Source organism: Haemaphysalis longicornis, unplaced genomic scaffold (assembly GCF_048455015.1).
Source record: "Haemaphysalis longicornis isolate Haplotype H1 unplaced genomic scaffold, Haemaphysalis longicornis Haplotype H1 scaffold_4, whole genome shotgun sequence".
NCBI lineage: Eukaryota > Metazoa > Arthropoda > Arachnida > Ixodida > Ixodidae > Haemaphysalis > Haemaphysalis longicornis.
Genome location: NW_027526361.1, coordinates 293,757 through 308,206, shown reverse-complemented (window position 1 = coordinate 308,206; position 14,450 = coordinate 293,757). Strand labels below are relative to the sequence as shown.

The 14,450-nt window shown below is 48.4% G+C and overlaps 1 protein-coding gene across 2 annotated transcripts in view; it reads left to right on the top strand.

Moving 5' to 3' along the window:
* Nucleotides 1-14,450, top strand: part of LOC144178098 (protein zwilch homolog) — a 261,163-nt gene that overhangs the window by 76,886 nt on the left and 169,827 nt on the right. For both annotated transcript variants that reach the window (XM_077705628.1, XM_077705627.1), the window contains exons 9-10: nt 8,665-8,758; nt 8,836-8,991. In XM_077705628.1, coding sequence (XP_077561754.1) covers nt 8,665-8,758; nt 8,836-8,991 — 250 coding nt within the window. The remainder of the gene's footprint in view (nt 1-8,664; nt 8,759-8,835; nt 8,992-14,450) is intronic.

Below are 14,450 nucleotides of genomic sequence, written 5' to 3'. Positions count from 1 at the left end.
ACCGAAACTTGTTTGGTTGCTCACCTTGGGCATCGTCCAGTCACGGTGCCCGCTCCTCCTAACGTCACAGCTTTAGTTGGTGCGGCCGCCCCAAACCGCGCATGGTAGTTTTTCTTCTTTCGCGCTTTGTAAAATAATTACCGATTTGTCAACCGGATAAACCATGAAAAGTGTGCAAATTTGAGCCAGTCTACGCAGTCCAAGCAAAAACGGGAGCTTGACAAATTCACTTCAGTGTCCCTTTAAGGGCGGCTATAACCTTACAGACACCAAACAAACGTTTATTCAAATGAGAGATTGATTGATTATGACGTTTTAATGCGCAGACGCAACGCAGGCGATTAGGCTCGTCGTAGGGGAGGGCTCCGGATTAATTCTGACCACCCGGGCATCTTTAACGTGCGCCGAAATCTCGAACACACGGGCGTTTTTGCTTTTCGCCTCCATCAGAAAAGCGGACGCCGCGGCCCAAAATCGAACCCGCATCCTTGTGCTCAGCAGCACAACGCTTCAGTCACTGAGCCACCGCGGCGGAGTTTATTGAAATCAAAGCAATAGTGGTGTTTCTAGCACAGAACTAGCACAGAACTAGGCTCTTCACCACGGCTCTTCACTACTTAAACAGATGCAAACGCTAATTCGCTGCTCGAATCACGTCAATAGTTTATGCGGAAGGCGAAATAAAGGCTTCCGTCAAATAACCTAATCGAACAATCCAACTTAGCTATGGGTATCTCCCGTGTAAACCCAAAGGAACACGCAAGACACTAAGCGTCCCTACCAGCTAAGCGCCCTTTCTACCCACGGCAATATGGCCGCCGACCGGTTTCCCCCGGCTTCACCTCCCCGCGTTGCCGGCTATGGGAGCCCTCCACTCCAGAAGTTTTATACAACCTCCTTGATTTACTCGCATAATGAACCCACTTTTTTTTCCAGAAAATTCGGCATGAATTGGGGGGGAGGGTTCATTATGCGGGAAAAAATTGCAACAGATTTTTTTTTAAGTTTAGATTCCACACAATAAAGTTGCTAAGAGAAGCACGTCAGAGCCTTACCATTTTCGTAAAAACACCTTGGTGATTATGTAATGGATTTTCTGTTTTATTCTGAGCATGCCAGTGGCCCCCTACTCGCCATGGAGCTGTCCTCATCACTGAAGTTGCTTGCGGCTTACATTCGTAGTCGGCCCACAGCGCACCGTCTTCCGTGCCGTCAGGGCACTCCAAAGCTTCTTTTCTCACACCCAGAAACTTCCCTTTTTTGGGCCCACGGGAACACACGGCGGACCTTGTTCACCGCCCAAAAACCTCTTGTTTTCGCCCGTAGTGTACACGCGCTGTGTCAACACTGAAGTGCCGCCCAGCCGCGCGGTTTCCATGTGCATCAAAGCATGCTGCACCACCTTCAGTTTAAAACTGGCTGTGTAAGCTCATGTATTGGCCATCGTACGGAGCGCACCAGGAGCTCGAAAGAGGTCGCAACACGGCTGAGTAACCAAACTATGGAGCATAATGGCGGCGTCGCGGAACAGCTAGAGTAGAGGAGTGCGCAGTATGTTTACTGCTTTATTCGCACGACGCCAAAACCAGCCAGAACGGCAAAGAGCAGGGAAGGAGTGCGTTTTGCGCTTTGTTCGCACACCGCAACGTTTTTATGGCGCAAGGTTTGTTTTGCGTTCAGCAGGTGGCGCACCGCAAGCGCGCAATTTTTAAATTGTGAGCCACAGCATTCCTGCTCGCGTCTCCGGCTACTGTTGCGATTTCCTTTTGTTGGAATGCGTTTTTGGCATTTCTGCGTGTACTGCGGCGCGATATCAAGTTACTGCGATCGTCTAGAGCATAAGCAACCATGCTGAGATAAAAACATATCCCCGCTGCATTTTTTATTCAAAGTGACAAAAATGTAAATTCTCAAGAAGAAAAGTGGGGGGAGGGTTCATTACGCGAGTGGGTTCATTATGCGGGTAAATACGGTATTACTCTGGCTCATTTCTTGTGTGGTTCTTCCGATATGAATCGATTGTAAGGATTTAACCCGCCGACGCAGCGCAGGCGATCAGGTGCGCCGTAGTGGAGGGCTCTAGATTAATTTTGACCACCTGGGAATCTTTAACGTGCGCTGAAATCTCGTGCACATGGACGTTTTTGCTTTTCGCCTCCATCAGAAAAGCGGCCGCCGTGGCCGTCTTCCAAAATCATCGTCGTACGATTTCATCTTAGATCTCCTGGGTTATAAGTAGGGTTCTGCGTTTTCGGAGTTTATTTTTAAGCAAATTCAGAGGGCGTTTTTCGGGGTTTTTTTATTTATGCAAATTCGGAGTTTTTCGGAGTGTCCTTTCAGTGTACACAGAATTTGGAGTTTTTCGTATTATTAGGGTCGTAGAGTATTGATCTTTAAGAAATACCATCTACAACAATAAAAGAAATCAAACAGCAAAAGAGATCAAAGACCAGCATTGTAGGCCGACACGAGGATCAGCTAACAAAGAAACCATCGAGGCCTACCGGATCGTTTCATTGAAAGACAAATGCGTTAGCACAGCTTCCGTTACACTGACAAAGACATAACAGAAATTCTAGTTTTTGTCCAATCACTAGTTTTTGCCTTCTTAAAGTGCCTTTTTTAACGCGGGTGTTTGAACTGTCATCCTCCACTTTTTAGTTTTTATTGTATTTGCTTGTGCTCCTCCCCTTTCCCTGTTTTCTTTCGTTTGCAGTGTGCTGCCCCGTACAAAATTCGGTGTCACAGTGAAAATAAACGAGTTCATAGTAGCGCCGTGTCCCGTCCACTTCGTTCGTCCTTGTTCCTTTGCGCATACTCAAACGTTCAATCTTTAGCGAAATGAGGTCAGAGAAGGGCGAATGAAATTCTAGGAAAAGAACATATCCGGGAAAAAGGCCCAAAGTGGAGTGGCAGGGAAGGTGAGAAGTGTTTGACCTTGGTTCGACTATTGTTGTGGGGAGAGATCTTGTCTTTCATGATAAGGGTCCAAAGCGACTCCCTTTGTGAAGCTTGGGAACGTAAGTGGAACGAACAAAAGTGGAAACATAAGTTGTTCGAGGATGCCAGGGAAAGATGAAGGGTAGCCTGGTTTTCGCAGGCGGCGGTCCCTGAATTCGAAGTTTTTCGGATAAATCCTAATTCGCAAATTTTTTACCGGCGAGTGTTTTTCGGTTTTTATCGGATTTATCCGAAAACGCAGAACCCTAGTTATAAGGATATTCTTCAGTCTGCCTTGATTATTCCAGACTAAATGTTCCCTGTTAGAGAATAAGCAGTTGTCGCATACGTGGCGGTGTGCAATTACCCTGCCGCTCATTGCAGCCGTGCACCGTGATTTAGATTCTGCACGCGTCTCGAAAGCGCGCGCAGTTTGACATGTTAGAAGGCAGATGTCGTGGCGGAAGGAACCAAGCCTCTGGGGAGAGTGAACAAGGGGAGAGCAACATACTAAGGCACAAGGACGAGAGGGGCATGAAAGAGGGAGATAGCAAAGTGAAAGCTGGGCGCCCGGTGGCGCGGGGACATTATTGTCCCTCGCAAATGATTTTTTCTGGGCCACAGTCGGCGCTCCTCTTTATCTTACTCCGTGCGCGAGATCTGGGAAACCGTGCGGCTAACAATCCTTGCCTTCTGCAGCCCCTCCCAAGGGGCTTTGGCGAATGCCCCACGGTCCAAACAGGTGAACGAGCCCTTTTCCCCAACCCCGACAAGAACCTTTTTGGCGCAGAAAGGCAAATCCAGACAAACTTTTGCCCTAACAAATCCTGGCTATCCAAAATGTTCCCTCAAACACACAACAGACGCATGCAATAAATGCAGAAACCCTTCCAACTTATTTCATGCAACATGGGCCTGCCCCATCATCTGTCCTTCAGGAAATACCATCGCAAACACGGTCGTGCTATGGGAGGCAGGTCTAGGGCCCTGGCAGGAGGGCACCACCCCTAAGAAAATGGCTACGCCTCCTTTTTTTCCCCCTAAAAAGCGTTTTCCCCCCCTCTCTCTCTCTCTCAGCCTGGCTGCAAAGCTTCGTTTGGGCAGACAGCGATGTCGCAGCAATTCAGTGCTGCGTGAAGGCAAGGTGCAAACCACATGGCGCAACTAAAATTGCAGGAGCAAAAAACGTGTTCTGTTAGACGCAAATTACTGCCCACAGAAGAGCGGAACCGTGGAGTGCCGATGCGCTACTCGGCGCCATGATGTAAACAAGGAGATATGCAAGCCCTCTAGTGAACAATGAACATACAAACAACACAAAGAAACAGAGTATGCTAACTCTTTGCGTACGGCTGCGTATGCTATGCTATAACTCTTTATTCAAATTTACGGCTTGACAGATGGACTTAAGTAGCACAGCCTTGGTATAGGTTGTACTCACTGGTGTGGTGTGCATGCCAGCAACCATGTGTGTCGCCTTAGCAATGGGTACGCGCGGTCTTGGGCATGGCAGCACACGCATGGAGTTGTCCCAGTGAACTCAAAAGAATTACCTCTGCGTTTACTACTGCTTCTAGCAGCATTCTACAGCCTACCAATAGCAAGACGCAAGTAAAGTCGCCGGTACAGGTCAGCTGATTGTCAGCTGCCATGCTTTGGTATCGGCACACATATGGGCCAGAGACTGCTCACCCTCTCGGCGAGCGCTTTCCTTCGGCCACTTGCCGATAGATGTCTCTAGCCTCCCAGCCAACAATGCCCCCACGCTACTGCCGCACTTCAATCGCCGTGCACATTAACATCACAATTTCTTCGGAAGCAGTATTTTGGTTTTTGTATTGAACGAATCTGCCGTGGGCAAGGTGCGGGCGCACATGTGTTCACATCCTGTTCACATCCGTGTTCGCAGGCAACTGCGCTGCATCGTAGGCGTTTTGTGCGATGTGCGCACTTTCTTTCTGGACCACAGCTCCACTCTTTGGGGGTGAGGAGGAGTTCTCAAGGGCGAGTAGAGCATCACCACACAATGTCACTGTGATTGTTCACATCCCTTTGCGCTCCAGCTGAGAATCGGGTGGTGACGGGGCAGTTGACGGACGCTGGGGCCTGTTTCTTCTCTCCTGCGAGATGCGGACGCATGCGCAGACACGGTGGGCACGGTCATGGCGGTTTTTTTCACTGTTGCCAAGAGAAGAAATGGTCCACTAAACTTTTATGTGAATACCAGCCATACGTAGAGGTGGAGGTAACAGGCATGTGACTATGCCAAGCCTGCAATAGCCATAGCAACCACCACCGGCACCGCGGCTTGGCAGCCTGTGAATGCTGGCACGGCTTGAATTATACCTGTACATTTATAAGTGTTTATGACTTATGAAAGTACAGTTAAACCCCTATGTAACGAATTTCAATGTAACGAAACCCTCGATGTAACGAACCACGGAATTTTTTGTATCTTCAATTGTATGCACACTATTATTTTCACCCTCTGTGTAACGAAGTCCCGTTTGCCGGAATTTCAATGTAACGAAGTTTCATGGAGAACTAGGCATGAAATTTAAGTTGTAGAAGTAGATTTTGGGAGACGCAAGCGCCGAAATGGGGTCCCAATGAAACTCAAACGGCAACACGGGTCGCCCAATGCCGCGGATGCAGCCAGCCACGGAGTCTTTGAGTAAGCCCCTTGCCTACAAACTGAGTGGCGTGCATACATGGCTGGCGTCTGTTTCTGTCAGAGCTTAATCGTCTATGGCTTAATCGGCATCAGTGTGAACTGCACGGAGCGTTTTCTCCCCGCAAAAACGCAAAACGCGCCCCGCACGCGCTGATGCAGCCGCGGAGACCACCCGCACGATGCGGGTAGCTCCAGCGACTGCTTCTAACCGCTCGCTGAAACGCAACTCGAGGGGCAAATGAGAGGGGCATGCGAGAAAAAAAGCGGATAACGTGGGCGAAATTTTCATTGTAAAACATGAGCGCCCATCAAATATCCTTCGCGGTGGTAAGCCTAATCGCCTCTGGCATTGCCGCTGCCGCCGCATGCCGCCGCTTTGCACTTTGTTCGAGTTCGCTCATGCTTGTTGGGTTTCATCGTCCCAGCAAGCATTTGTGAATCTTAATGAGCTATGCATGCGCGTTTTTTTCACACCGGCGTCCGCGATTGCGTGCCGGCGGCGGGAAGTGACTCGGGCTGCGCGGGGGCAGTGGGAGGAGCCTGACCAGTTTCGATATGGTTTCGCCAATGGGGAGGCGCACACCCTATGGCGGGAGCTTCGAAGCGCTCGGGGATGCCGGCTGGCTAGACGATAAGGCTTACCGCCGCGGAGGATATTTGATGGGCGCTCTCGTAAGCGGCGCGTATGACGTTTTACAGTGAAAATTTCGCCCACGTTATCCGCTTTTTTTCTCGCATGCCCCTCTTGTTTGCCCCTCGAGTTGCATTTCAGTGAGCGGTTAGAAGCGGTCGCTGGAGCTACCCGCATTGCGCAGGTGGTATCCGCGGCTGCGTCAGCGCACCTGTGGCTTGCGGGGCGCGTTTTTTCGGGAAGAAAACGCTCCATGCGGATCACGCTGATGCCCGCGTAGACGATTCAGCCCCGATAGAAACAGAAACAGTGCGACGGCCGTGTATGCACGCCACGTTTTCTTTTTCAGGAAATGCTTCACGGGATGAACACTTCATTATAACCGCGAATTTCAATGTAGTGAAATTTCAATGTAATGAAGTAAATTACGAATTTTACCAACTTCGCTACATCGAGGTTTAACTGTATCGTGCTAAAAAAGATTTTACGTGTTTCTTTTGAGAGCTTGTGTGGGCACTTCTTATTCTGTTGTTTGTTACATGACCCTTGGCACATCCGCTCAGTCATCTTTGCTGGTCAACTGGTAGCTTCATTATTTGATTATTATTGAGATGTCTTTAAAGGTAGTGCCCCAGAGAGCAGTATACAGTGTAGACCGCTTATAACGTATGCCGCGGGAGCCGCAAAAATCCGCATTATAAGCGGTACCGCACTATAACCAAAACACGCGCGAATTCAACCCCCTCGCCACGTATCTCTCAAGTCAACCTATATTTATCATCACTCAAACGCACAGCACTTAAAAACGAAGGCAAGGTCTATATTTCGTATTATTTTTAACATCAGCCGCTGTTGCAGGGCAAAAGCGCAGTCTCACAAACGGCAAGCGCGGCTTTAACTTCCGTTGTGTTTGTTTTGAAAGACCATGGCTGCGTTTTTAGCGTCTATGAACAGATGCCGCAAGACGCGATAAGAACGCCAGCGGGATTTTTTTTTTTTTTTTTTGCCCCACTTTGTGTTCACGATGCTGAAGGCGGCTGCTTATCAGCGCAACGTACTGGTGGTGGAAATCTTCGGCTTCGCGCGGCCCGAATGTTCGGAAAGGGAAAGAGCGGTGGCTTATCTGCAACAACGTTCTAAAGCGTGAACCGCGTGGTAGATTTGGTATCGCGAAAACGTGCAGTGCACGCCAGCGCGGATACAACTGGCGTGGTGTGGGCGGCGCGGTAAGAGGCGGCAACATGGCGTCGGCACTGGCCGTGAAGCGGTGCAGGCAGTTCCAGTAAGTTCCAGCGACCGCTTCTAACCGCTCACTGAAATGCCGCACGGGGCGCAAGAGAAGATGCTCATGCAAGAAAAGAGCTAATAATGTGGGCGAAAAGTGGAATATAAACTGCCATCCACGCTGCTTGTGAAAGCGCCCATCAAAAAATAACGCGGTGGTAAGCCTAAACATCTCTGGCGCGGCTTGCCGGCTCGGAGCGCTTCGAATCTCCACATTGGTGCAAGTCGTCAGGCTCCTCCCACTGCCACGCGAAGAAGCCACCGCGAGCGCGGAATCGTCGATACGAGCACGAAAAAAAAAAAAAAAAAAAACTGACGCGCAACGCCGATGTGCACGATTCGTGCGCGAAAACGGGCCATGCGGTTCACGACTAATAAAATCAACTTGCCGCGCGCGGTGTGGAGTCTGTCGCTATCTTCCGAGGTGTATCAAGCAAGGTCAGTTGTGGTTATCAGGTACGCGCGAACTAAAGGGTGCCTATTTTTTTTTTCTTTGGGTGTCTACGTTAGAGAAGGGCAAGGGGTGCACGCTGCGTCAGATGGCCGATTTCATCCTTTCTTTTTTCTTTTGCTACCCTAAAACGATGCCTCAGCTGCGCCGGTCGATCAGCAGACCCGCCGAAAAACCGCACTATAAACGGTATTGTGCTTCGGCCAACCGCATCTTAAGCGGTATGCGTATGCATTGAGTTCTATGGGAGGCAAACCGGTGGTCGCAAAAACCCGCGTTATATCCGGTCCTGCACTATAAGCGGTTACGTTATAAATGGTCTACACTGTATTCGATTTCTGGGGACACCAGTCTATCATACAGACAAACTTGGGTTTTGTCTTCAGTGTCCCTTCAATTCTGCATGTTGGGCAAGAATTGTGCATGTTTTCTCTTAAATAAATGAATTCAAGGACATGCCCGTTGCAAAGGTGCACGCTTGCTTTGGTTTGTGTAATTAAGATGGTTGTTCCAGCTTTAAGCGCGACTTTCTATAATGGGGAATACTTTTTCTGTGATTCCGTGAGGTTTGTCTTAATGAGGTTTTCACTGCACCTCCAAGGCCTCTCAACTGCCCCCTTGCAGCCGGTTTCCCTGTGCGTGTCATTGTGCGTGCACCTTACCCTTGTGATTGCCTGGGTGCAGCGACTGGTGGAGTGCCTGACCACTGGTGCTATAGCCTGGGCTCCCGACCCGTCTGGGCAGCCGTACATGGAGAAAGTGAAGACCATGTTGCAGGGTGAGTGGCGCTCTTGTTGCCTGCTGCCTCTTGGCGTTGCTGCCCTGGCAAGGTGACAACCTGATGCCGGCTTGCAGGGTACTGTCAGGGGAGTTTCCGTGCCAAGCCTGGGCCCCCCCAGTTTTCCGACATTGGGTGGAACTCCTCGGACTTCGACCTCTACATTGAGACGGTGGTGATGGGCAAGCGGCAGAGCGTGGACTTCACGGACGATATGTGGACAACCCTCTCAGGTACAGGTCTTGACCGCCCCTCGTTGCAGCAGCAGCAGCAGCACGGACTTCTGCTGCTTGTCCAACAGTTTCTCAAGCTGAGAAACTGGTTTCTGCTCTGTTGGGCGCAGCCTTTTATGTCTTTTACCTTTGGACTGCCACTAACCTTTTTAATGGGAACACAGCCATGCTGCGGGTGGAGAGGACAGGGAAACACCAGGCACAGAATTTTGCCTCTCTGATAGGGAATCTCGGTGATACGAATCTCAAAGGACGGCGAGAATATCCGCATAACCTGAGAATTTGTATCACCAGGAAAAAAGAAAAATTAAGTTCTCCCCTCATGGAAGCATTCTGCGCACGCGGTGGCAACATGGCATCGGCTCTTGCCGTGAAGAGGTGCAGGTAGCTCCAGCGATCGCTTCTGACCTTTCGGTAGAACATGCAGGAAAGGGGCTGATAATGCGGACGACAACTGCACTATAAAATGCCATCCGTGCCAAATATCCACCGCGGGGGTGCCCAGCCAGCTGCTGCGAGCACTTCGAAATTGCCGCCATGAAGTGTGGCAATCAAGGTAGGCTGTCGCTGTGCCCGGCGAACGCGGGCATCAAAAGAATGCGCACCTATGACCGACGCTATGCGCGCACACGAACTCGCACGTAATCAAAGCGCAAGCGGTGCAGGCAACATGGCAAAGCGACAACAGGACAGCTAGAGGGCAGGGCTTAAGGGGCAACTCTGGTCTTGAGGACTGAAAATTTACCGAAAAAAATCCCTTTTCCGCATTAATTTTATTTGCAGTCTTCAGGTCCCAAGGAATGTACCTACAAAATATTATAGGTGTACCATAAAGTATTTACAAAGCTGTCACCCTCTGAAGTTGCCTAAATGACGATTTTCACGTTTCCAAACTTTGTGCCGTGTTTTCTCGAAACCAACTTTTGTCCTGCTACGTCAACTGCCGGGTACAGTATCTTAACATGTACTTGGTCAGATTTGTATCATTTGTGCTTCATTCCAAAGCTTATGAACTGAACAGTGAAATAAAACCACAAAAGCATAGAATGTCTTCTTTCTAGCAACAATTTTTTATGCAGTTCATTTTACGAAAACTTTGGTAATTGATGACCTGGCATTTAATAAGTTTACAACGTTTGCAAAAGCAATGCTAAAATTACTGCAGTTGTTTGTTGCACTCCCTTCTCCTTTTAGAGCACAAAGGGATAAAAAGTATTCAAGTATTTCATGGGTAGATAATGAAAAAAATTGCCCAAAACAGAATGGCATAACATGTTGCAAAACTCTGAACTTACACCAAATAGATGAAAACTGATTGCATGTCTGGGCTGAGGATGTTAAAATACACTTAATGTGCAAACCTCAGGCACACTGATTAAAAAAATAATGAAAATGTCCTCAAGACCAGTGTCGCCCCTTAAAGGCAAGCGCGGAATGGGGAGAAGGCAAAATGGTGAGAGTATGTACCATCAGAAACGAGCCTTGATGGCCAGCCCGGTGGTGGTTTGTCCATGCCGCGGTTGGCTGCTCTCACGTCGTGTGATCATACCACCTGCGCCGGGGTGGTAAATGTGTGCAGATCATCTGAATTTTTTTACAGTATGTGCAGTGGAGCCCTGATAATACAACATTCAAAGGACCGCACGAAAGCGTCGTATGACCGGGGTGCATCTAAATGCTGGCCTAGTAGACGGTCTCATGTGACATGTGGGCTACAGGGGTGAGACAGCTGCGCATATTGCGCTGTTTTGATACAAATTTGATTTCCTGCGCCAGGCTGCTCCAAAAGCTTGAAAATTGAGAAATTGCGCCGAACTGCTCCAAAGCAGTCTGAGAGCCAAGGATTTTATGGCTCCCGTCAATTTCAGTGGGGAAAATGCTTCCTGGAGGCATAATTTTCCAGCACCCTCAAGGAGATGCTGTTTGTAAAGGTTGAATTGATTGATCAATCCATTAAAAACCCATAAAATTGTCCCCGAGATAGCTAGTTTTTTCGGAAGTCACAATTTCGGGTTGCACATGTAATATTCTGTGCATTTTTGAAGTTTTCCCATCTAAAACCATTGCACAGTCCTGTAAAAAATACTTATGTGTACTGAGGTGACAAACTACTTGTGCAAGTTGATGAGAAAACGGCAATTTTCGGAGCGCCGTATCTCCAGAACAACATGACTGGGCGCCGCCATCTTGGTGTGGGGAAGATAGGAAAACATGGCCACCAGGCGAGAGAGAGAGAGAGAGAGAGAGAGAGAGAGAGAGAGAGAGAGAGAGAGAGAGAGAGAGAGGAGAGAGAGAGAGAGAGAGAGAGAGAGAGAGGAGAGAGAGAGAGAGAGAAGAGAGAGAGAGAGAGAGAGAGAGAGAGAGAGAGAGAGAGACTAAACATATTTATTGTTTCCTAGTAGAGAGTCTTTAGGGTGGCCTCCTCATTCCAGGAGTCCATTTGCACGGGCCGCGTCTTTTGCCCTCTCCACCAACTTGCGCTGGACGTTGAGGGAAGAGCTGGCCGAGGCGCGCCCTCCCAAAGCTCATAAGTGCAGAAGGGATTGGGCGGGTCAAGTGGGCTTCGTATACAGCCGCCGACCATATGAAAGAGTGTCCCGGGTTCCCCGCAGAAGCGGCACAAACGGGGATACACGGTGGGGGCTATGTAGTAGTATCTGCTCGGGTGGGGGTAAGCATTAATTTGCAGGGGGCGAAGTATTTTGTCATGGCCCTTGGGTAGTTGTTTGTGCGGTGGGGCATACGTTTGTCGCTGTAGCCGATAGTGCGCGGTAATCTCATGATACGAGACTAGAGGAAGCGGACGCAGGTATTCGTCTTCAGGTGCTCGGCCGGTCAATTCTTGAGCTGTGAGATGGGCATGCAATCTCATTCCCTGAGACTCCAATGTGCGCAGGCACCCAGATTATCTTGACGGGTCTTGCTAGTGGCTTCTGTTGCAGTATTTTAAGCGCAGTCTTGTGTATTTGACCACGGGAAAAGTTGCGACAAGCCTGTTGAGAGTTGGTAATTACAGTCTCAACTTGAGTTTGGGTAAGCGCCAAGGCAATGGCCGCTTCCTCGGCGAGTAGGGGCTTAGCTCGGTCCAGTGATATGCTGGTGCGGTGCTGCTTGCTTATGACAGCTGTCGCTACTGAGGCCCGCCTTCCGGGATAGACGGCCGCGTCCGTGTATGCCACGGTAGGATGGTTTACATACTGCTTTGAGATATCTCGGGCTCTTGCTTCTCTACGGTCGGCGTGATGCACCGGGTGCATGTTTCACGGGAGTACAGGCACTTCTCCTGATATCATGCAGGATATCTGTGACTTGGGGTGTTGGGTGTTGAAGTGGCATCGATAGTCCTAGTTTCGAAAAGATGGATCTGCCGGTTTCTGTAGTGCCTAATCTTGCCCTCTGGTGGGATAGATGTGCCTCGATGAGTTCATCAGCTGTATTGTTAAGTCCGAGACGAAGGAGTTTGTCTGTCGAAGTGCTGACTGGTAGGCTTTTCTTATAATGGTTTCCAGTTTCTTCAGTTCCGTTGTTGAGAGCAGAGCATAGGGTACTGCGCAAGTGATCCACGAGATGACGAACGCCTGTACGAGTGGGAGTGTATCGGATTCGCCCATGCCCCTTGTCAAGTTAGTTTTTATGCGCATGAGCTTGTGTGTGACTTGCTCCGTCATGGTCTTGATCTTGTTGATTGTTGTGATATTTTTCTTGTCAGCCTGAAAGGTGGCAGTGAGTATCTTGATACTTTGAGCAGGGGGGATAACGTGCCCGTCTATATGTAGCAATTGCTCGGGTTTGAGGCAGAGTGCTCTTCGCCGATTTCTACCGTGGTTTTGATTATGGGGGTGGCTGGGTTTACATTTAGTCGTTTGATCTGTTGCGGGAAGTTGCTCAACTCGGAAGTTGCGCGGCTGCACACCCATGGCCGCACACGCTTCATGAAGCAACCTTGATGTGAAATATCTGGCGTTGTCAGTAATCAGCCGCTCCTGGAATCCGTAGTGGCAGAACGTTTCGGACAGCTTTTGCAGGATCTCCTGTGCTGTTGCTTTGCGCAGCGGATAGAGTTCAGCGATGTAGGATGAACTGACGTTACGAAATGCACGCTCAACATTTTACGACCAAACACTTCCTTCTTTCTTGAATGAATCCCCTGAGAAGTTTTGGCATTTTCTTTCTAATTCTAAACGTACCATTGATCAACTAAGAATTAATGGTACTGTTACCAATAATCTTCAGAGTATTGAGAATGCATTAAACAAATGTTTTCAAACTTCCTTTATGGAGCCCGATTTACACAGCTCACAAGGCACGATACCCACTTCTTTTCTTGGTACATCACCGATGGATGATATTACTATAAGCCAGGAAGGCATATTTCTTTTTATATTAAAAATTAATGCTAGAAAATCAAGTGGGGCTGACAATATACCTACGGCATTTCTGCAACGGTACTCCGAACTAGTCTCCGAGTACCTCTATGTACTCTTTAGTGCCTCTCTTCATCAGTGTATGCTACCCAGCGACTGGCTCACAGCCAAGGTTGTACCAGTATTCAAATCCGGTGATAAATTAGATCCTGCTAATTGCAGACCAGTCTCACTAATAAGTACATGTTGCAGAATATTTGAACACATAGTAGCCAGCCACATAATCCAGCACCTCGAGTCAAAAAATTTTTTGTTCAATATCAGCACGGCTTTCATAAGAATTTTTCTACTATGACTCAACTGGTGTCTGCAATTCATGACTTCACATCAGCTGTAGATAACCATTTTCAAATTTATGCAGTGTTCTTGGACCTATCAAAAGCATTTGACCGTGTGCCACCTAAATTGCTTATTGACAAAAATAAAATAGCTTGGGCTTCCAGATAGGCTGGTGTACTGTATTGAAGCATATTTACTGAATCGTACCCAGTTTGTTCAATGTAAATCTGTTTGATCTAACCATATCAGTGTCATGTCCGGAGTCCCTCAAGGATCTGGGCTCGGACCATTATTCTTTTTGATATTTATAAATGAAATTGCTGCTGGTATTGATGATACCGTTATTGCGAAACTGTTCGCTGATGATTGTGTTGTTTGTTCAGTAAGTTATGATATCTCAATCCAGATGGTGTTAAATGAGAGCATTTGTAAACTTGTGGACTTGTGCGATCGGAGAAAAATGCGGATCAATTTTACTAAAACAGTATTCATGGCAATAACAACAAAGCGAAATCCCCTACCATATGTGTACAAAATTGGTGAGCAAATCATTCAGAATGTCTCATCTACAAAGTGCTTAGGTTTAACGATTAGCAACAATCTTAAATGGGATGCCCACGTCGACAATATCTGCGCTAAAGCGTTCAGGAAACTATGCTTTTTGAGGCGGAAATTGAGAACATAATCAAAAACGGCAAAACTTGATGCCTATCGCACTCTGATCAGACCAGTCCTCGAGTACGCCTCTATTGTATG